At 49.6% G+C, this 23972-nt stretch overlaps 1 protein-coding gene across 1 annotated transcript in view; it reads left to right on the top strand.

Moving 5' to 3' along the window:
- CSMD2 (CUB and Sushi multiple domains 2) overlaps nt 1–23972 on the top strand; it is a 628049-nt gene that overhangs the window by 210826 nt on the left and 393251 nt on the right. The window contains exon 5 of the mRNA XM_056122939.1: nt 16423–16630. Within this exon, the coding sequence (XP_055978914.1) occupies nt 16423–16630 (208 nt within the window). The remainder of the gene's footprint in view (nt 1–16422; nt 16631–23972) is intronic.

Here is a 23972-nt window from a genome sequence, read left to right as displayed (position 1 = left end):
CCCTGGAATCCACCCTTCCCTGCCCCTGGCAGTTCCCGACAGCTGGTCACCCTGTTCTCACCTCCCCGAACAAGCTTATTTCTAGGATAATTTCTCGTGGCTCTTATCTGATGATAAAAAGAATGCATCATCTTTTCTAAGTGATCTTAGAAAACACAGAAAATCATAAAGGAATAAAAGACACCATATCTATTATAATCATAGTTTTATTATAGCCATAATTTTCATGTGTTTTCCTCCCGGCATCCACTATGCATTACGCCTGTATATACATTACGACTGTGTACGTAATGCAGATTATAGTGCTCTATAGTGCACGTGGCTATATTTAAACCATAATTTAAGAATTGTGACATTAAACTGGATGGCTTCCCTCGCTACCGGCAGTACCTAGCCTCTTGAAAGTTCCATCTTGCATTGTCTCACTTCCCATTTATTCCTCAGTATCCTGGCCTTTGCCCCCAATATTCTGCATCATGTTGCCAGGCCAGGTGGGAATTGTTCTGGCCCTGATATTCTTTGACCTCTCGACAACCCTTTGCATGCTTGACCACTCTTTTCTTCTTAAATTTCTATCTTTAAATGCCATAGATCCCAGTAGACCCAGATATAGGTGTTGGAAGATAATTTCAGGGAATTGAGACATGATTGGAACAAGTAACTCTTCTTGGGGTCAACTTTTACCTTTTTTTTTTTAGAGGAAACTTTCCTGTCATTAGTATCAAAAGACTAGATTGGGAAGAAGCCACCTTCTCTTTTCACCTTTTAGCCTCCACCTCATGGAAAACCAGCCCCTGAACACATCTCTTTCCCCTTTTTTCCATGGCCCAGACAGGCATAGTTTATTGATCAGTGCCTTTCTGTGTGAGTCCAGACAGTAGTGACCCCTCCTATGAGGCAAGTCATAGCCATGCATTTGGGTTGCTTCATCTGTTTGTTCCTCTCTCCTCAGCCTGTGGCATTGGTCTCAGCCATGATGGACTTTAGTAGTGGTGTTCCAGAGAACTAGAGTTTCCTTCCCTGCTTTCCTATTCCATTTCTGTCAGGATATGCCTCTTTTCAATATGGACATCAAATATGACCCAACCCATCCGGGAAGGTCTTGGTCCAGCACAGAACCATGGGGCTCCAAGGGCCCAACCTGGGCCCTAACTACTGGCCCTACCTTCCTTCAGCTTCACTCCTCACCCCTGGCCATGGAAGCCACAGTGCAGCAGCCTGACTGAGGGCTCTGTGTTGTGGTAGGGTCATACATTGTGAAATCAAAACACAGTCCCTCCCCCCTAGCTTCAAGAAGCCTTTCCACTTTAGCTTCTTCTGAACCTATTCTTCCCTTTTATCTCATCTTTTCCTGTGCTGTGGGATCACTGAACTACATTGTGCGTCCTAAATAATGGTGGTGGTGTCCTATGCTATGTTTGGGTGGCCTGGGCTTATTCCCAGGGATTCCTCACCCAGGACTGCTCAGAGGACCGTGCTGTGCTATGACTCGAACCAGCGTGCCAGATGTGCACTCCAGCTATGCCTCCCCTCTGTTGGTTCTGCTCTGCCAACTTGGGTCGGAAAATCCAAATTCAAGAAAAACCTGTTTTTTTAATTTGACCTCCCCCCCCTCCATCGTAAACAAATACAAACAATCCTTTCCCCACCTGAGAAACCCCAGATACTAGCAAAACTGTTTGCAGGTAGCATCACCCTTGTTGGAAGTTTGTGGCAAGGCATGGAGCTGACATCAGCCACCTAATGATTTTAGGATGAAGGACTGAGTAATCGAGATCTTCATGGTACTGTGCTCTGGAGGGCCTGGTTTCCCTGCGGTACTTGCCCTTTCACCTCTTACTATCCTCCCCCCACCCCCTCTTATTTTGCTGCCTCATCATCTGGGCCCATTTCAGGACTTATGCTGACTTCTGAGGCACAAGAGCCTGGCTATCCCTTGGCAGTCCCATTTTCCTACAAAGCAATATCTCTTCCCCACCCAGCTAGTTAGGGGTGGGGTGATATCTCCTGAAGATTGCTCAGACTTGTACACTTTCAGTAAGGTGAGGTGATGGTATGATGTAAGGTGGGGCCAGAATTTATGAATCAGTCATAATTTTTAAAACTTTTTTTATTGAATCACTGTGAGATAGAACCTTACAAAGCTATTGATCATGGTTGGATTTCATTCATACAGTATTCCAACACCCATCCCTCCACTAGTGTACATTTCCTAGCACCAGTGTCCCCAGGTTCCCTCCCATCACCCCCCTTCCCCCACACACACACCCCAGGTCATTCTCCACACTCCTGGGACAATCTTCACAGACTAATCTGACAGAGTTGCTCACAGCTCAAAGCCCTGCCTAAGACTCTCCATCAGGACAGGGTCAAGTTTATTCTTTAGCGGGGCACATGTGACTTCCAGAAGGACTCCAAGTTCCCTCTTGCGAGTCACCTTCATCAGAGAATGCTCCCACTCACCCCCTAATATACCAGCAGGCCCACTAGGGTATCAGATCTCCTAGCAGAAGAGCTTCAAACCCTTAAGAGAAGCCCCACCCCCACCTCCCACCCAGAGCTTGGGCACCAAGTCAAAACTGCTCAGTGGTCAGGAGGGAAAATCAAGCTCTTCTGCCCCTCCCCACTCCTCCCACCCCTGTTTATTTCCATTTTTCCATTTCCCTGTTCTCATTTGCCACCACCTGCCTAGGAGAAACTCCTGCAGTTCCATCAGTGATTTCCTGAGAACCCTTGGCCAGGCTGCACCCCTGCAGGCGGCCAGGGCAGGACAGACAGGAGAGGGGAGCGTGCCTATGTGCTCGCTTGCACAGTGCCTGCCAGGAGCTGCAGTCACGCCAGAGTTAACAGGCTCCTACTTGGGAAGGCTCAGAGCCTTCTGGCCTTTCTTCCTCGCCTGTAGACTCGCGGGCTGGCATCTGTGCGTGGATAACCAGGGGGCAGTGGTCTGTAAATATTTGCTGAATGAACGGCTGGCTGGGTCTGATTCGCCATCAGGATCATGTAGGCACAAGTCAGCATGGGAAGCGAGTGCCCAGGTCCGACCAACCTGCTCTGCACCTCTGAGTGACAGGAGCACTTTGCGTCCAGAGCTTCCTGGAGCAGGATGAGGACAGTGTGCTTCTGCTTTGTAGCAGAAAAGCCACCTTCCTGGTGGGAAGCGGGGCCCCTGCCAGGGATAGAGTGGGGACTGTGATGCACATGAAGCTCAGCTCTAAGGAGGCCCATCCCAAGGCTCCTGACCATGTAGACGAGGTCCAGCTGGCAGACGGAGGTGGCTAGGACTTCCTTGTATGGCATATTTTCCAACACAATTATTCCCTGGTGCCTCTGGGCTTGGCCAAACATCCTGGACTCATGAAGGAAGACCATGTAGATTTTAGGAAGAAGTCTTTTGCTGTATGAGAGTCTGGGTCTGGGATGGGAGAGGGCTGCAGGGAGCAAACACAGGGTTCAGATGCTCTGGGGGCTGAGAGGCAGGGGATGGAAACACAGCAGATGGAACAAGAAGTGCTTGGACTCTGAGGTTCCAACCAAACACTGCAGGCTGTCCCCAGAACCGAGGACATGGGCATTCGGGATGCTGCATTCTGGATCACAGACACCGTGCTGCAGACCAGATTATCTGGCTGGAGCAGGTGGAGGCAACAGAATGTGAAGCTGAAGCAGTAAGTGGGGTAGGGAGAGGGATGTGCTTGACCCTGGTCCTGCCAGTTCGTAGCTGCTGAACACTCTAACTCCCAGGCAGCTCACCCTGACTGCTTATTTATTCCTTTGCTCAAGACTTAACAACTTGGTCTCTTGGTCTCGGTGCCTGCTACGTGCCAGACAGTCATTGATTCAGCTGTATTCATTGAGTACCCTTTAGTGGTAGCGATTGTTCTAGATGCAGAGAACAGTGAGCAGGGGACATGACTATTGGTACAAATCCCATGATCTCATAAAGTGCACATTGAGAAGCTGGGAGGCAGAAGACAGACAAAACCCAGATAAGCACATTTCAGATATCTCTTGGAGCTTTGATGAATGAGGAAGGTCGCTCTAGAGAGTGCTCTCTGCAGGTCTCCTGGAGAATATGGTCTCTGAACTAAGTCCCACGTGGCAGGAAGGAGGCCATGTGTGAAGACCCAAGGAAGGGTATTCCCAATAAAAGGAGTAACAGGTGCAAAGTTCCTCTGGCAGGAGAGAGCATGACATGTTAAGAGGAACAGCAAAAATATAGCAGAATAATGGGGGGGGGAGGTGTGCCTGGCACTTTGCATGCAGGACGCCTGGTGTTGATCCCTGGCACCACAAGGCATCTCAGCCACCACCAGAGATGACCTCTGAGCCACTTGCCTAATGTAGCCTCTAAGCACTGCGGACTATCACTGTTAAAAATTGGTTTCAAGTCTACAACTGTACCTCATGGTGTTTCACTAATAAAAATTTTTAAAAAATGGTTTCATTTGGTTCCTAAGTTCAGGCAGACACCAGGGCAAGTTTTAAGCAAGGAGGAGTGGTGTGACTTTTGAATTTTTTTAAGATGGCTCTGGATGATTGAAAGGTGAGGGATGACTGTTGGCAGAGATACACTAGTGAGGTTTACTGTAGCAGCCACTGGGGATGGCACCGCTGGGGGAAGAGCAGCTGCTTTAGAGATGGGCAATTGGGGGAGACTAGCTCTGTGACGGAATGACGGATGAAGGTTGATTCCAGCATTCTGGAGTGCTATTCTGCTGAGAAGATGGGGGGTGGGCAGGGGGAGCCATTACTAGATGGGGCTCCAGTGTGAACCTAGGAGGATTCAGGAGCGCTCGTTTCATCCAGATGCTGGAGATGTGGTGAGATTTTCTGGCAGGGATGTTAAGTCAGTGGGGGGAGGGGTAGCTATAAACCAATGGGGATCTGAAGCAACAGGAAACCCAGTGTGGCAAGGCAGAGGGCAGAGTGGACAGATGTGAGCAGTGCACACATGCTGGGTCCTGCTGTGCGGGTGGATTCCACAGCTCACAGGGAGCCCAGGCCCTCGGGGAGGGGATCCTCAGCACTGGCATCCTGGCATGGACCAGATGGTGCTTTCTGACCCTAGGCTTCTCTCTGACTGCTGGGGGCCCCAGTCCTTCTCCTACCCCCTGTCCATCTCTCATCACTATGAAATTAACAGAGCAACTTGGAACATGGGCTTGAGAATTCAGTCACCTAGATTCAAATCCTACCTAGGCCTCTAACTAGCTCAGTGGCTCTGGCTACTCCCCCCCCTGGCCGCCACCACCTTTCACCCTGGATTTCTCATTGTGAAGAAAGTGACTGTAGGCCACATAGCCAGTGGGAGTTGCACATGTGCTAAGGGCGCAGTGGAGGGCCTTGCTTGTCCTACTGACTTCGTGAGATTGAGTCACTGTGATTCTGATAGCGATGGTCACTCCTTGCCAGTAATTTTCCTTAACTACGATAATTCCACAGAGCCTGCTGTGGAATTTCAAGCCCTGCTAAACCCCCAGCAGGCTGCAAGTATTGCCATCATCCAGCACTAGTGAGGGAGCGGGGTGGCCATGGTGTGTGACTCCATGTGGTCACACAGCAAGAAGTCCTGCAGCCAGGATTCAGCCCAAACCAGAGCATCCGCTGGCCATGACCCTGACCACTGCTGTCTTTAGGCTTGTGGCAGGAGTGTCATGATGATTCTGGTAAATCCCGAGTTCTGGTGGTGGAGGGCGGAACTGGGCCTCTCCACTGTGCAGCCTCACGGGGTCCGCCTGCTCTTCATCCTCAGAGCAGTCCAGCAGCTCCAGCCAGATGGACAGTTCCTGAGGTCTCTGTGTCACCTGGCCTGCAGGTCACTGGCTGAACTCGGGCCAGCTGACTGGTGAAGCAGGGAGTCCGATGCAGGTCACAGGATGGAGGCCTCTGGGAAAGCACCCAAGGCTCTGCTGATGGGAAGATGCAGCCCCAGGGGTGGGGAGCCTGGAGTCTCCTGCCCCTGCCTGCACCTGTCCTCGGGGGCAGTACAGAGCTGGGTCTCCAGACCCTGGACGGGAGGGAGTGAGGTGTGGAGGAGGCCTCCCCTACCTGGGAGACCCCTCGCTAGGGTCTGGGGCCCCTGGGAGCCACCCCTACCAATGTCAGGAACAGCATTGTAGTCACGGAGGCCGGAGAAGCTAAGAAATAAGGGGAGTGGATATGAAGTCAGAAGGTCCGGATGCTGTTGCAGGTCCCAGTGTTCATAGCCAGGTGAAAGCAGGTGAGTTTTCAAAATGTGCCAAGCCTCAGACTCAGGCTGGAAGGTGGAGGGCTACAAGTCCAGCATCCGAGGTTTGAGATGCCAGGAACTGCCCAGCACCATGCCCAGCCCAATCGGTAATCTCAAATCTTCGAACTCCATAACCATGGGTCATGTCTAGTCTAGTTCACCCATTCCCCCAGCAGTGGAATTTGGGGGAGCAGGCCAGGGATGCTCTTAGGTGATGGTGTTTTCTTCATTTTAAGGAGGTGTGTCTATGATTAAGCCAAGGGTAACAGGACAGAACCCTTGGGGAGTAAACGCTTTGGCCTCAATAGGGACCTGGAGCTACATGGTACCAGAAAGGGGAACACAAGGGCTTTGGGGTGCTCCTACTCAGGCCCATTTGGATCTTCCTTTCCAAGGAGGCCAAGTGACCCAGGGAAAGGAGAGTGTGGCCAGAACCACTGAAGCTTGCAGGCATCAGGATGGTACTGAACTCCCCCAGATGGGGGAAGTAAAGTGACGGTCCCCTCCCCACATCTGAACATTGGGAGTCATTGGAGAGTTAGCAGATGCCAGAGAGGGCTGAGAGATCAGTCTCTAAATTATAGTTAATTGAAGAATTTCCAGAGGAACTTAACATTGATCATAAATAAAGCATAAGCTTGGGCAGGAAACTATCGACTTAACACACCTGCACCTAAGAATATACATGACTTAATGGCGATGCAGCTCGCTCATTGCTGGAGACGGGAACGTGTGAATTAATATTGCAGGACTGTGGTGTCAGCTGAAGGTTATATTTTATGGCTCTGAAGTTGTAACCATGAAATATGATGCCTTATTTAAAGTGTGAGAAAATCTCTAAACAACTTTTACAGCATCTTCAATCAAAACGGGATAGTGCTGGGACAAGGGTGTCAGTGGAGCCCAGAGTCAGGGACAGCTCAGCTGGTCCTGAAGTCATCTTCAGAGCAGGTGACACCTCTGGCCAGGGTGGCTCAAGCCCCCCTGAGTTTTCAGTTCTAGCATGGTTTAAAATCTTGACTCTCATGAGGGAGTTTGAACATGTCAGATGACTTACCTAACTCTGCTGTCAAACAGGGCAGTGTGGAAAAGTCAGGGGATCACTGGCCTGATGTGGGAGGCCCAGTTGGGGTCCCCGCCTCTGAGCTCTGGGTTCCCATTTATTTCTATGCCCAACAATTGCTCAGTGAGTGCTTGTTAGACATCACTGGCAAGTGTGGTAGATCAGGTCCCTGCCCTCGCTGAATTTACTGGCCAGGCAGTAAATAAACAATGTTGACTGATCAATTAGTTAGAGGAATGTATGGAGCGCCCAAGGGGAGTTTAATGTGGGGAAGGAAGATTCTATTTCTGGAAAGATCTTGGAGGAAGTGACATTTAGACTGGAACCTGCAGACAAAAAAAGAGGGCAGTCAGGTCTAGCAAGGAGGAAAGAAGTTTCCAGAAAGAGAAAAATTGCCCTTTCAGAGGTCCTTTAGCAGGGAGATGCCAGATGCCCCACAGACACTGGCCTTGTCTGGATGCTCAGCTGAGTCCTGAGGGATAGTGGGAGTCATAGGGTTCTTAGAGAAGGGTAGCTAAGCTGAGGAGCTAGTCCTGGAGGGAGGGATAGGTCTTCTGGCCAGACTGGCTGGGGACACAGCTGGCTTCTAGCAGATCAGAGAGCTGAAGGCAAGAGACAGGATGCAGAGCCACTTTGCACAGATAGGGCTTGCTGTACGATTGGGGGTGGGGGTGTCCTCTGCACTGGCATGAGGCCCCGGGTCAGGTTGGACACTTCCGGTTGGTTTCCAGTATGGCATGTTCACAGGACAGCCAATGGATGGTAGGAGAGGATAAGGGCGGGATGGAGGTGGAGAACCACAGGTCTCTCTGGGTTTCTAAGCCTAGAGCCAAACTATGGCATCCTCTTTCCCCCAAGGCCTACTTACTAAACCAGTTCACTTGGGGGTGTTTGTTCATTTAGGCACACAGGCCAGATGGCAAGAGACAGTGTGGGCCTGTCAGAGGCCTTGCAAAGGCTCAGTCCCTGCCCCTCTCCACCAGCACAGACACTGTCCCCTGATGCTCGTTCTCTACCTCTTCCCAGGGGCCCTCGTTTCACCTGCTTATAGAAGAACTTCTGACCTTCCTTTTACTCCCATAGAGGCACTTCCTGTTCCCCTGCTGATGGCACGGGAATCACAGTTCTGTGTCCTCTAGACTTTGAGCCTTAGTCATGGCCCCTATTTATACCCCAGGACTCATACTTGGCATAGGAAAGGGGACAGACCCAGGGGGAGGGTCACCACCACCTGCTGAGCTGTTTGGGGTGGGGGTACCCCAAACCCTGGGATCTCGGCTTCAATAGCTGTTGGCCTCAATAGCATCATCCTCAATCCTCTTGTCCTGCCAGAGACCTCCAGGTCCTCTTTCACGCTTTCTCCTTCACTGGCCTCCGCCACACAACTCCTGATCCTAAATCTGTCCCCTGTTCTTCTATCACCAAGGCTTCATTCCAATGCTCTGTTCTCATCTCTAATCTCTCCACCTGTCCCCCCATGCCACTTCCCCTCTGCACTGTCGCCCATCCTCCCCATCTCCACCACCAGTCACCTTCCTAAAAACAGGGCTGGTTTTTTTCTTTTGGCTGAGTTCCATGGGGGATTCCAGCCCTGCCGGAAGACTCCCAACCTCCAGCAAGACTGTCCCAGGCTTTCTCTGCCCAACTCTGCTATCACTTGTCTATGTCCACCTTCAACTTATCTTGTGTCCTACACGTCTTAGCATAGTGGAAAACACCTACCCTCTGTGGGCCTCCCTGTCCTACAACGCTGCCTCCTCTGATCTGCCCCAGTGAACTCCTACCTCGAGCTTCAGAGTAAAGGTCCTTTCTTCACCATGATTTCCCAAGCCCTTGTGAAGTCTAGAGGCAATCAGGGGCCCAAGGGATAGCATGGGGGGGGGGGGGGGTAACGCCTTACATGAGGTAGGCCTAGGTTCAACCACCGGTATCCTATATGTTCCTCCAGACCCCACCAGGAGTGATCCCTGAGCACAGAGCCAGGAGTAAGCCCTGAGCACAGCTGGGTGTGGCCCCACAACAAGCCCACCAAAAATCAGCAGCCATGTGGCTTTAATGTTGGCAGTTTTCCCTGCATAGATGGTCCGTGCGGGGCCGCGGGCACAAAATTGACAAATCTCCTGTCTGCTGCGGGGCTCCAGGGCTTATCTCCCTGGTAATGGCCACAGTGAAGTTATTGACATTAAAAGGAGATCAGACTTCATAGGCTCCTGCCAGAGAGATCTCCCGGCTGGAAATACCGCACATCCGATACAACAAATAAACAGCTCCATCAAACTGGATTTAAAGCCAGTTCAAGCAAGCTGCCTTGCTTCCCTCCGTCCCTTCCTCCCTTCAGGAGCTGGAGCATCTGTACGGGTGGCAGCAAGGGAAGGAGGAGAGGGAGAGTAGAACTGCGGCTCCTTCACTTGCTGTCCAAGCCCTTCCTGGTGCCAGCTTCGCCACCGTGGCCTTTCTCTTTGATTCCAGGCTCTCCTGACTTCTAGGTCCCACAATATTGTTGCCCTTTCATTTCTCCTGCCAGGGACACCCTCCCCACCCCCGGCCGGACTCTGGGGCTGTTCACAGTGCAGGTGTTTCTGCCAGTGGGCTTTCACATCCCAGCCTGTGTGCTGCCCCCTGCCCCAGCCATGGCCACCGCTCACCTATGCCCACACAGGAGCCTCTGCTCTGTACTTCCTCTGCTTCCACCTTCACTCTCTGCTGTCTCCACAGTAGCTCAAGAATCCTGTCAAGTCACACATCAGCTCATCCTCTCATTACAACACAGGCCAGATTCGTCAGTGCGAACCTTCCATGACTTCTCATCTCAGCCGAGTCAAAGGCAAAGCCTGAGCAGTGGCCTTGCTGTGATGCCCTCTCCTTGTGCCCACTGCTACCCACCCTTTAGGTTTCTTGCTCCTCCTCAGTGAGCCAGCCTCTGCACACCAGGGTCGATGCATGTACTTTTCCTCCCTGAATGCTGATCCCCACAGGATTTCTTCTCTCTGTCCTGCAGGTCTTTGTTTTAATGCAAATATCCCAGTGAGGTTTTCTCTGACAGTTCTTTTTTTTCTTTCATTTTTTAAAGATTGTTTTATTGAATCACTGTGAGATAGACCCTTACAAAGCTGTTCATGATTAGGTTTCAGTCGTACAGTGTTCCAAAACCCATCCCTCCACCAGTGTTCATTTCCCAGCACTAGGAATAGTGCTTTCCCTCCTATCATCCATCCCCCCTCATCCCCCAGGCTGACTCTTTGGCAGGTGCATATTTTTTCTCTCTGTCTCCGCTCCCCCCACCCACGTTTGGGCATTGTCATTTGCAATACAGATACTGAAAGGTTATCATGTATATGCCTTTACCTCCTTTTAACACAGCTCTTGTCACCCAGCGTGATCATTTCCACCTATTATTGTCCTAATGGTCCCTTCTCTATCTTCCCTACCCTCTGCCCCACTGAGAGCCCCAGACCCACAGGCTCAGTACTGGGCATGCTCTAGCCTTCAGCTCTGTTGCCACTTATCTTTCCACGGGACTGGCTTCTGATCTCCTTTGGGGAGCCAGTGCTTCCTCCTGGCTAGACCAGGAGCCCCACGAGAGAAGGAGGGTTTTTTTTTTAAAAATTTGTGAAACACCATGAGGTACAGTTGTTGACCTTACAAGTTTTTGTACTTGGGTTTTAGTTATATAATGATCGAGTACCCATCCCTCCACCAATGCCCATTCTCCACCACCAATGATCCCAGTAACCCTCCCACCCCTCCCATACCCCCATCCCATCCTGCATCTGTGGCAGGGCACTCCCCTTTGTTCGCTCTCTCCTTTTGGTTGCTGAGGTTTGCAAAAGAGGCATTGAGTGGCAAACATGTTCCGTCTATAGTCTACTTTCAGCATGCATCTCCCATCCTGGGAGGATCCTCCCAACACCCTTTACTTGGTGTTCCTTTCTCTGTCTGAGCTGCCCTTTCCCCTACCATGTGCGGCTGACCTTCAAGCCATGGAGTAAACCTCCTGTAACATATCTCGACTATTCTAGGATGTTAGTCTCCTATTTTGTTGCTTTATATTCCCCAGATGAATGCAATCTTTCTATGTCTGCCCCTCTCTTTCTGACTCATTTCACTTAGCATGATACTTTCCATGTAGTATCATTTGTATGTAAATTTCATGACTTCGTCTTTTCTAACAGCTGCATAGTACTCCATTGTATAGATGTACCAAAGTTTCTTTAACCAGACATCTGTTCTCGGGCACTCAGGTATTTTTTCCAGATTTTGGCTATTGTGAACAGTGCAGCAATGAACATAGAAGTGCAGACGTCATTTCGACTATACATTTTTGCCTCTCTGGGATATATTCCCAGGAGTGGTATGGCTGGATCAAATGGGAGCTCAATTTCTAATTTTTTGAGAATCGTCCATACTGTTTTCCAAAAGGGCTGGACCAGTCGGCATTCCCACCAGCAGTGAAGGAGAGTCCCTTTCTCGCCACATCCACGCCAACACCAGTTGCCCCTGTTCTTTTGGATGTGAGCCAGTCTCTGTGGTGTGAGGTGATATCTCATTGTTGTTTTGATCTGCATCTCCCTGATGATTAGTGATGTAGAACATTTTCTCATGTGCCTTTTAGCCATTCGGATTTCTTCTTTGAGAAAGTTTCTATTCATTTCAATACCCCATTTTTTGATGGGGTTAGGTGTTGTCTTCTTGTGGAGTTCAACCAGTGCTTTGTATATCCTTGATATCAACCCCTTATCAGATGGGTATTGGGTGAATATCCTTTCCCATTCTGTAGATTGTCTTTGTATTCTGGTCACTATATCTTTTGAGGTGCAGAAGCTTCTTAATTTAAGATAGTCCCATTTGTTTATTTCTGTTTCCACTTGGTTGGTCAGTGGAGTGTTGTCTTTGAAGCCTCAATATTGTGGAGGGTTTTGCTGACCTTGTCTTCAATGTATCTTATGGATTTTGGCCTGTTGTTGAGATATTTAATCCATTTTGATCTGACTTTTGTTCATGGTGTTAGGTCGAGGTCTAAGCCCATTTTTTTTTGCATGTGGTTGTCCAGTTATGCCAGCACCATTTGTTGAAGAGGCTTTCCTTGCTCCACTTCACATTTCTTGCTCCTTTATCAAAGATTAGATGTTCATACATTTGGGGTTTTGTGTATGGATATTCCACCCTGTTCCATTGGTCTATGGACCTGCCTTTGTTCCAGTACCATGCTGTTTTAATTATGTCCACTTTGTACTAGAGTTTGAGGTTGGGGAGGGGAGAGGAAGTTTTGTCTGCATATAATCTCAGCAGCTGGAAGAGGGCTTGGCTTGTGTGTGTGAAGGCTCTTCAATATCTGGAAATGAATGAATGTGTGAATGAATAAAGGAATGTCTCACACAGACACCACCGCCTTGACTAAACATTCCCTTTATCTCCGGTGCTATCACTGTGCCTTCAGCACCATGGAAGTTCTCCTGGGACCCTTAGGTGTAGCTCTGGCTTCCTCTGAAACACACATGGGGTATGTAGGAATGCCAGATTTTCCTCCTGTGGTGGACCTGAGCCCAGCTTGGGGAACTTAGTAGTTGCTTAGTTAATGGGCATGGGAAGGAGGCAGCTCATTCTTCGGAAATAGGCTCTAGCCCTAGAGACAAGCCATTCATGGCAGGGTCACTGAATAAATGCACCTTTTCACTCTATCACTCTGCTCTCATCTCTCACTGCTATCTGGAGCTCTCCTCTGGGACATCCTCTCCAGCCCAGTTTTTGGATCTGAACTCCCAGCTGTTGTCCCCATGGCAAGGAGCTGTTTCCCTAAGGTCCCTGCCTTGGGGAATTGTACCTTTCACCCAACCTGGTGCTCATGCCTGAACCATTCATCCCCCTGGGTTCCTAAGTCCTGTAAGATTTACTTCTCCAGCATCTCACTGATATGCCCTGCCCGTGCTCCCCAGGACCTTGCTCCAGTTTCCTCTGGTCTCATTCAGACTTTGGTGACTGTTTCCCACCAAAAGCATCTCAGTAGTTCCCACTCTGCAGATCTTCTCAATGTCACAGCCACAGTGAACTTTCTAAGCTGCAAGTTTAATCCTATTTCTTCACTGTCTTTGATCCTGAAAATGAAGTGGAAGGAAAAAAAAAACAAAACAGCATGGAGGTATGGGGAGGGGGGAGAATTCTAATCACTGACTAATGCTAGGTATTGTCACCTTAATTATCTTATTCTATTAATCACAACAAATCATTGTACAGAGAAGCAAAATGAGGGCTGATGTTGGGGTGGGAGGTATGGAGGGCACGGATAGCTCTAAGAGCTTGAGGATGTGTTTTGCATAAAAGAGGCCCAGCTCAATCCCTGGCACTGCATGGTTTCTTCTGCCACGCACTGACCTCTGAGCACTGAGCCAAGAGTATATCGAGCACCACCAGGGGTGCACCCTTTTCCTCTAAAGAAAAGAAACAGAGAAGCTTAAGAAATAAATCACTCATAAATCTCATGGCTGTGAAATTCAAATTAGAAGACATCCTTGTTCCTGAAATTCATTTCTTTGGTTTGTTTGTTTTGGGGCCACACCTGGTGGTATTCAGGGCTTACCCTTGGCTCTGTGCTCAGGAATCACTCCATATGGGCTCAGAGAGCATATAGCATGCTGGGAATCAAACGTAGCTTGGCGGTGTATAAGACAAGCACCCTCCCACCTGTACTATCGCTCTGGTCCCCTGAAATTATTTCATTTTCCAATTTTTCCCCCTCTGTTTCCAAATCTTATGTGTCCAGCATTTTCTGTCACATGATCCCTTTTAGTTTCACTACAATTACCTTTCATTTCTCTTGATTTTTCCGTGATAAGCTATCTAGAGTTACTTATCTTAGACATGCCTTATATTTAGTTACTGTAGTTAACATGTGATTCTCTCTTCCCTAAAATAGCCTTCTCCCTTTTTTTTTCTAGTCTGTGAACTCCTAGTTCGCAGACTCAAAACCAGCTCTAGTAGTACTTTTCAATTTAACTTTTCCCCGTGGACTCACCCAAAGAATTAGCCAGTTTTCCAAATCTGCAAAGTCTGACTTTTATTTTAGGGTGACAGAAGGGTATACTGGCTAGGAGCAGAGTTACAGGAATTGACTGTTCAACACAGAACAACTCCTTTCTTCGTTATAAAATGTATTACCTTCTACAAGTGACAGAATCCCTCAGTGCCTTAGTTTCCTTGTCAGTAAATGAGGACAATACTTTACAGGCTCATCGTAAGGATTAGATAGAATATGTGGAGTAGTTAGGATGATGCCTGGTGTATTATAAGTGTTCAACAAGTTCTAGCTTTTATTATTGTCCCTCTGCTCCTACTGATACACATATTTGAGTTCTGCACCTGCCTTTCCCCTTCCTTATAATTTAGCCCCTATCTCCCACACAGCACATGCTGCCGTGTATCATAATCACTTACTGCCATGCAGTCTGCAGGAAAGCCAGCTTGGGAAGCTGGAGTACTTCCCCTCCTGGTAAGTGGCTTCAAACCGAGCTCTACGGTCACAGAAAAGCCCATGCAAAGGCTGTGCTCTTCATGCATCTATATTAGGGCTCATTCCTATGTTTCTTGATGGTTTTTGTTTGTTTGTCTTGTTTTTTAAATTTGGGGGTTACATCTGGCTTTGTTCAGGGATTACTCCTGGCTCTGCACTCAGATATCACTTCTGATGCATCTCAAGGGACCATATGCAGTGCCAGGGACTGAACTCAGGGCAGCCACATGCAAGGAAAGTGTATTACCCCTGTACTATCTTTCCAGCCTCACCTCAGATCATTTTCCCTGAATATCATCATCGAGTCTCAGCTGGGACTAGGCTGGATCAGTGAGGCTGGAGCAGTTAACCCTGTGGGGAGAGTAAGATATGGTCCCTGCCCCAGAGACTTGCAGGGAGAACTGGAGCGGTCAATGGGGCCCAGTGCAAGGCCCCGTGTCTGAAGGGAAACATGAGACTGGGGACTCAGAGTGTTATTATGGGGGTGGGGTGGGTAGGGAAGCATTGGCATCACTGATGTCCGAGAGATGGCACTGACCTAGGATCTCAAACACCAGAAGTGACTCTTACCAGATCCTAGGCAGAAGGATTGGTCAGGGTTCATGGGAGGAGTCTGAACAGGCACCACACTAGAAACTAGATCTACCTGGGACTGGGCAGGTAGCAAGATGGTGGAGATCGTGCCAGGCTGTGAGAGTTCTGGAAAGTCCTTGGAGTTTTACCCTGAGGAGCTGTCCCGAGTCCTTGTCTTGGCTGAGGTCTCCTGAAACCCAGGGGAAGGAAGCATCCAATTTACTAGAGTGTGGGCAGGGAATTGCTAATCGTTCTCCTCCCCAGTCTCCCAGGAATAGTGGGCACAGTCAAGAGTGGGCAGAGTTCAACTCTTGCTCAAGGGTTATGGGTAAGCAAAAAGGTTGCTTACCCTCCCTGCACCTTGATCTCCAACTTGGGTCCATGAGTGGGTCCAACCTGATGTTCTCCTCAAGGATAGCAGAGATAAGGACCAGGAGGATTGCTCCATGGCTTGGAAGCCGGCATCACATGCTGGGGGGAAAGGCAGCACAGATAGAGAAGGGAACACCAAGTAAAGGATGCTTGGAGGACCCACTTGGGATGGGAGATGTGTGCTGAAAGTAGACTATAGACCGAACATGGCCACTTAACACCTGCATTGCAGAGCACAACACCCTGAAGGAGGGAGAGAGTAAAAGGGAATCCACCTGCCACAGAGGTGGGGAGGGAGTATGGGGGTGGTGGTGGGAACATTGGGGGCGGAGAATGGGCACTGGTGGAGAGATGGATACTCGATCATTGTATGACTGAAATGTAAGCACGAAAGTGTGTTAAGTCTGTAACTGCATCTCAGAGTGATCCATTAAGAAACAAAACAAAACACCTGATACTCTCCAAACAGCCATGGCACATGGTGAGTGCTGTGGAAACGTCTGGGGTTGTTAGTCTCAATAAACCACTTCCGTGTAGGAGCCTGTCCCATCCCATCTCTCTCTCAAGTTCCAGCTCCCTCTCTGCCCACTCAGGGCCTGTCCAGGGTGAAGCTCGGGTAAGAACCAGGGACTATGCCGTGGACCCACTGACGGGAGCCTCTTGTGTCTGTGCCCACAGCTGACGATGCCTGTGGTGGGACTCTGCGGGGCCAGAGTGGCATCATCGCCAGTCCCCACTTCCCCTCGGAGTACCAGAACAATGCTGACTGCACGTGGACCATCCTGGCTGAGCTGGGGGACACCATCGCCCTGGTCTTCATTGACTTCCAGCTAGAGGATGGTTATGACTTTCTGGAAGTCACGGGCACCGAAGGCTCCTCTCTCTGGTAAGCAACACCTCTGCTCTTCCCATGTTGTGACTAATGGGCATGGAGTGGGAGGACCACTCACACCTGGACTTGAAGCCAAAGACCTCTTGTCTACTTCTACGTCCATGTCAGAGGGTTTTTGAGCTCGCATGGCATTTTCAGAGTGGAGTTGATTTTGACAGGGATTGCAGTTATCTGAAGCAGGTTCTTGGAGTTTGGAATGGACCCTGGTTAACTCACTTGCCTTGGGAATAAGGGTGTTCTGGTCTCTGGACATGGATAGTTTCAGTGAAATGACTGGAAATTGTTTTCTCATTGTGAAAGGTGCCTGTCTGTGTACAGCAGCCGACAGAGGGCCCTGAAGCATCCGTGGGGCTCATTCTCCCACCTGGGGGCAGGAAAGACTCTCAGCCCTGGTGCTGATGGGAAGTGTGGTCCTTGCTCCTGATGTGGCTAGCGAAGCCAGCTTCTCTGTGGAGGGGAGCCACATGTGGCACGCCGGGAGGAGGGGCACGACAAGACTTTCTCTCAGACTCTCTTTCAGGACTAGTGGTGGTTCTCTGCATTGAAACCCACAAGAAGTTTGTGAGCTGAGACACTGGAGTCATGAACTGAAGTGTCTAGTCTCCTGTCTGGGGACAAGCTTAGCAAGCAATAGGGTGGCATTTAGAACACTCTCTCCATTTGTCTTTCTGGCTGTGTCATCAGGATGACAGCATCAAGGGGGCTGTTGTCAGCTCCCCAGAAGCCAACCGGCCTGAGGGCAGCATTGACCCTGCCAGATGAGGACAGTGACTCTGCAGCCTCCAGGAGACAGCAGGGCAAGGGCAGCTGACCTGAGTGAACTAGAAGAGCGAGTGGCGAGAGTCAGGCAGGGAAGGGGCCTAGGGAAGACGAAGAGTCAGTTTTCAGGGGCTGGGACTTCTGAGAGGAAGAAGTCATCAGGAAACAGGCTCCTCCTCTAGCTCTTTCCTGTCAGGTTTCATCTGCACTAAGAAATACCAGCCACATGAGGCATGTCCCTCTGAGAAGCCCATATTCAGACAACTGCTTGAGAGCAGCCAACTCTTGGGTGAGAGGGGGAATGTATATCTCCGGGTGCGGCCAGGGGGAGGCCCCGAAGGCTCTTCCCCTAGCCACCAGGATTTGGGGGCCCCCGGGCTGCTCGCCCAGTTGGGGCGGCCTGGATCATGGGATCATGGCGCAGACGGAGGAGGAAACGAGGGCCAAGCCGGTTGATTGATCGGATGCCGTTTATTCCATTCTCCCCAAGTGCCTGCCCTAGTCTCTGGTCTCTCTAAGCTTCCCATTCTAGTCTCACACTGCCCCTCATTCCCGTCTCTTCCTGTCCCTCCTGCTCATCTCTCCGTGCTCCATCTCACTGCCTAGGCTCTCTCTCTCCACGTGTCTGCTCCTGTATTCTTCTACATTCTTCTCTCTCTGTTCCCCTTGCTAGTCTCTGCACTCTATCATGCTGCCCTGTGTGCTCTCTTATCTCTCCTTCCAGCTCCTGTCTCACTTCTTCTCTCCAACTCCCCAGCACTCTGGGCTGACACTGCACCCAATCAGGTAGCCAAATAAGAAAGCCCTTCCTGAAGGCTGGCTCAAGGGCGGAAACATCACCTAGGGGTATTCCAAAGCCCTTCCTGACTGCCCAAGGGCAAAATACCTCCTAAGGTGTTTTTTTTTCCCTTTCCTCAGTCCAATAACTCTATCAACATCTTAAAACTAATTATTTTTGTATGGACACAGTAAGAGATACATTGAGGCTTGTAGGGCAGCTCTCCTGGGAACATTTTGCCACAGACTCAGACTGCAGCGCTCAAGCCAGATTAGTCTTTCCTAACCCTAGCAGGGTCCGAATCTAATTATTACTTTTTGGATCATGACAGCATTTGTCCATGACCAAACTCTTAACTTATAGGTAAGCATTATGGCACTTTGGCCAGGCCCATCTCTATGCCAGAGTAGCACGTAACTCACTGCTTGCCCTGGTTCCATCTAGTCCCTGGTCAGGGCCCTGCTTTTGGGGGTGCTAGGAAGGAAGGGCAGCTGAGGCTTAGGTCGAGAGAACAGATGCCCTGGAGGAAAATAACACTGAGAGTCATGTTACAAAAGTATAGCACATACTGTCTTCTTGTGTCCATACAAAATGGATATTGCTCTGAATAAACTATGCAAAGGACTTAAGAAGAAGAGAAAAACAATATTTACAAGTCAACAGAGCACACAGAAAGAAGTTACAAATAAACACAGAGGAATGAGATCACTGTGATGGGAGTAACCCAATAAACCTAAACTACCTGAGGCTAAGCAGGAAGGACAAATCAATGTTATCGTACAGGAGAACATGGGAACAAACCCCTTCAAATACAGACTCTTAGGAATCGGGGCCAGGGTAAACTGGAGAACTCAATTTTCTGGTTGCAGTGGAAACAGAGTCTTGGTTTCTTCAACTTGCCCTTTGGACATGGCACAGGATGGCTGAGGAGAAGCTCAGGAGAGTGAAGCCACCACCTGCTGTGTGGAGGTGAGGTCCCATCGGCCCTCTCAGGGAGCCCCTGGCTGTGTGAGGCGGGCAGTCGGACTAAATCTGTGCACAAGTCTTTCAAGTCCTGCCCAGGCTGAGCAGGCTGAAGGTCCCCGCTGAGGAGTGATGTCAGTGGGCCCCACGGATGACTTATGTGAAGCGGGGAGGAGAAAGACGATCACTTTCTCCCCACCCACCTCTGCCACCCGGGACCCAGGGTTACTGGGTTCTTGTCTCACCTCGCAGAAAGGAATTTCAGGAGTAGACCAGCAGTGAAACAAATAGATTTTATTTGGAGGATTTTTAGGTGCAGAGGGAGAGAGAGAGAGGGAGAGGGAGGGGAAGAGAGAGAGAGAAAGAGAGAGAGAGAGAGTACCATATTCAAGAGAGAACACAGGCTTCTCCAAGGGCAGAGAGAGAGAACCTACACACATCCTAGCATTAGACACGAAAGCATGAAAGTACACATCTCAAGAGGGGAGGTGCGGGCAACACATGTGCTCAGCATGTGCTCGGCCACATGGGCGCAAGCAGCACATGGGCTCAGGCAGCATATGCACGCCCTTCCTTTGTTCAAGGTGGCCTTTATAGGGTTTCTCCAGCCTGTCCCCACGTAGGGCCTCTTCCCAGGTAAAAGTCCGTTGCTAAGGAGGTTACCAGGGAGGTCCAAAAAGAGGAATTTCATGGGGAGGTCTATATCCTGAGGGTCTGCGGATGGTCTTATCAGGCCTTTGTTTTCTATATCCACAAGGTGGGTCATTCCTAGAATTCTTCTTTCATGAAACTTTGTTTCATTGCAAAGGGCCTTTCCCTATCTACATCAGGAGCACAGAAACTCATCTCCCCGGGGGTTTGTCTGGCTGGGGGGGGGGGGGGGGGGGAAGGGTCGGTTCTGGAGTGACACAGGTTGGGCCGTGGTGAGGAAGGAAGGGAACAGTGACCTACCCAGGCAGATTACCAGACTCAAGCCTGGTAATCAGTGGGGTGAGAGCCGTCATGGCCAATTCATCCTTGTATCTGACCTGGTCAGTTTACAGACCTTCCATCCCCTGCCACCTTTGGTACAATGCCCATTTTTCTCATTGTGAGCAAATTATAGATACTTTTTATGGAAGATGCAAAATGCTAATGGCCTTTTTTATTTGCCTAGGGCAAGCTAGATGGCTGCACGCGCACGTGCACACACACACACACACACACAAATACACACACAGAGTTTAGGTATTTTTAACTTAGAATTTTATTTATTTATATATTTATTTAGGGTTTGGAGGCCAGCCCTGACAGTGTTCGGGTTCTCGTGCTCTGAGATTTCTCCCAGATATTCTCAGAACCACATAAGGGACTGGGGATCCAACCAGGATCAGTTGCCTACAAGGCAAGCCCCTTAATCCCCGCACTCTCTCTAGATTTAACTTAGCACTTTTATCATGCATTTTCCCCCTCTATCATTATAAATGCCTCTGAAATATAATAGGTGTGATAATAGCATCCTTCATTGAACATTTGTTATCAATGCATAGCTGGCTGGCTCTTAGCTCTTGCAGCCATAATTTCATCTGATAAAAACCCTATGGGATAGCTTCACACATGAGGAAAATGAGGCGGAGAGGTTAGATCCTTGCTTAAAGCCGCATGGCTCCTCAGAGCAGAGCTGTGGCGGCCGGGCAGCGTTTCTTGCAGACCTGGCATGGTTTGCTCAGCGACCCTCATTAGGTTGTCCCTATAAACAGGTACTAAGATGGGTCTCCCTGCCAGTTCCCTCCTTCCAGCCCAAGGCCTCTTCCACCCACTTGTTTATCCGTGGGCCAAATGGTCTCCCACAGCTTCTGCCCCCCAGGTGTGAGCCTACAGTGTCCAAACTTCTGAAGTGAAACAAATCTGAAAGAGTATTCCTTTTCCTATTAAGTCACTCAGTGGGGAAGGAATTAAGCAGAGGAAATCGTTAGGGGACTCATTCAGAACTCTTTGCTATAAGATTAAATTATAATTATTTACAGGGATGGTGTCACCACTGCCAGGCAGGATGCATTTGTCGGTCTGATTTATACTGGCCTGGAAATTATGGATGTACTCACTTGGAGTCTCAGGGCATCTGTGTAGAGAACCTATCCTCCCTGCCTGCCCCTTTCCCCGTGGATCCCTGGACTGGTGTGAAGGCATGATGCTCCAGTTTTGAAGCTTACTGCTTCTCTCCGCATCCAGGGAGATTTCAGGATGTTCTGTACCAGGACCTGAGCACAGCAGACACCCCGTTAGCGGAGATTTGAATAGCGAGGCAGCCCTTAACCCTTTGGAAGTACTTTCCAGAGAAGAGTCTACAGCTTCACTTAGTGAAAAGCAAAGGTTTGGAGGACAGATTTAGGCGAAGGTGTCCTGGCAGGTCCCTTCTGCAGCTTTTACTCCTTTCCCAGTCTCCAAATGGGGCAACCACAGCGAGCTTTAACTGGGGGTTCCAGATGTTTATATTTCATGGGCTGGAAAAATGGCTAATTTGGAGAAATGTCAGGTTGATTTTTTTTTATTTTGCCAAGTACAGATATTAGAGAAAACCTTGCCAACTCCTCAGAATGTTAATTCATAAGAAAAAGGATAACTCAAAGCAAAAAATGCAGCTGAAGTTTCAAACTTCAGTGGTGGACCCCTGTGACACTCATATCCCAGGAAATGGTTCACCTCTCAGTACAACCTCTCCTGTTTGGTTGGCTGTTCCAGAACCAGCTTTTCTGGGAATCCAACAATACATGCTTTGAACAACACAGTCTGTTACTATGGTGAGCACTGAACCCTGTAACTCTGGCATGTTGAGAGATTTCCAAGTACTTTAGACTTACTATCTGTAATGTTAATTGCTTTGTATGTGCAATTGAATATGAGCAAAAAAAGGGTTTGATTTGGCCAAGGGCTATAATCCAGATAGATGTGGTATTACTCCCCACTACATACACACACACACATGCACATACACATACACACATTTATACACATGTATGTAGATAGAGTTATATGTACTCACATGAACACTCATGCACACATGTGCTCACATATACATACATTCATACACATGTCATGTATATACGTATATATTCAGAGAGTCACACATGCACTCACACAGAGAGCCAGATCACCCCAACACACATCCCTACAAGCCCTACACCAGACAGACATCCCCAAAGCCACACCTGGCACATCCCACTGCATGCCCAGTTCTCTGAGGAGACAGATAAGCTCTTGCTGATGTGTTCAGTGGGGTTGGAGGTGTAGCTCTTTCTGTGTTCTGCTCTGACCCAGTCAGTCGTCTCTGACCATCTTGGGGCACTGGGCTTTAGGGATGCTGAAAATCCTAAGAGCTGGTGTTGTGGGTCTCTGGATGATATCAGGATGGTGTTACTAGAATATGCAGGGATTGTTGCCAGGACCCACTTACAGAGCCAGCCTCTCCACTGTGGGAAAGGAAGTGTGTTAAAGGGTCCCAAGAAGCTTCTAGACCTAGAATGTCTCCCCTCCATTCACTGTGCTATTCCCTGAACTCTCCATGAGCTTCTTCAGGTTCTTTCTCTGAACCACAGGAAGGAGAGAACAGAAACCTTCTCTCATGCCTGCCTGTCCTGCTGGCACTGTAAGGATGGGTTCTTGCTGGCGCCTGCAGAGTGGGCACTGATCCCCATCTGGGCACTACCTAGGGAAACAAGAGTAGGAGTCAGAGAGGGGCTCACACTCACCTCTCAAAAGTTGTGCAGTCTGAGGAGAGCAGCTCGTCAGAGAGCCACAGAGCACATTGAAGGGGCTCAGCTCTCAACACGAGGGGTAGGGCAGGGCAGGGCAGGGCAGGACAGGGTGGGCGTCACTCTGGGCCCTGGGCAGGCATCACTGTCCTGAGGGCTGGCCAGTCTGGGCTGCACTCTTGGAGGGGAAAAGGGCCAGATGAAGCTTCCGCAGCACCCAGAGTCTGGTCAGTCCCCTCTGTCATCTCCACCAGGTCATCTTCCCAGACTCCAGTCCTGTTGTCCTGGGCAGAAGCACAAGCCCAGGCTTTCAGCTGATCAGCTTCCTGGGGACTTGCTGGAACCCGCATGCTAAAGTTGAGAAGTTGCCCCAGGTCATGCTGGACATTGTCCTGGAGAACAGAACTGTAATGGGGGTAGGGAGTGCTGAAAGTGAATTGTGTTGGTGCCGCTCTTCTCCACCTGGACCTAGCTGGAATTAGCCAGTTAGCTACTTTGTTTAAAAAAACACAGAGCAATAAGACAAATAACTCAACTTGGCCAGCTCTACACAAGAGAGATGTGCAAAACTAAGAACCAAGAGCTTTTGTGGGGGTTAGAAACAGCAGAGTAGAAGAAGCAGATGAAAGCAGGGGGCAGACATGCTGTCAGGCCACTGTGTAAATCATGGAGAGGAAGACGAGGGGTTCTCTTAGACATAAGGGGATGGTCTATGACATGAGGGGAAAGTCTCTGAGACATGAGAGAAGGGTTTCTGTGACAGGAGGGGGTATTCTGAGATGTGAGGGTAGGATCTGTGTGGCATGAAGGGAGGGTCTGTGTCATGAGGGAAGGTCTGTGTGGCGTGAGGGAAAGTCTGTGGTATGAGGGGTGATCTGTGACAGGAGGGAGGCTCTGTGTGACAGGAGGCAGGGAGACCGCTCTAGGCCCCCTGCAGCTCTGCCCACCTTCCTCTCGGGACTCTCCTCTTTTTCTACTTCTTTTCTTTCCCTCAGACACATTATTCCTAGGCAGGGAGACAAGACCTGGCAGATTCAGGGTCTCACCTGCACCAGATTGAAACCACCTTAGACTCTGGGGTCAGGAACAACCTCTGCCCAAGGGA

Source organism: Sorex fumeus, unplaced genomic scaffold (genome assembly GCF_029834395.1).
Source record: "Sorex fumeus unplaced genomic scaffold, SorFum_2.1 ptg000047l, whole genome shotgun sequence".
Taxonomy (NCBI): domain Eukaryota; kingdom Metazoa; phylum Chordata; class Mammalia; order Eulipotyphla; family Soricidae; genus Sorex; species Sorex fumeus.
Note: the sequence above shows the minus strand (reverse complement) of the source record. Positions and strands in the feature narration are given on the sequence as shown.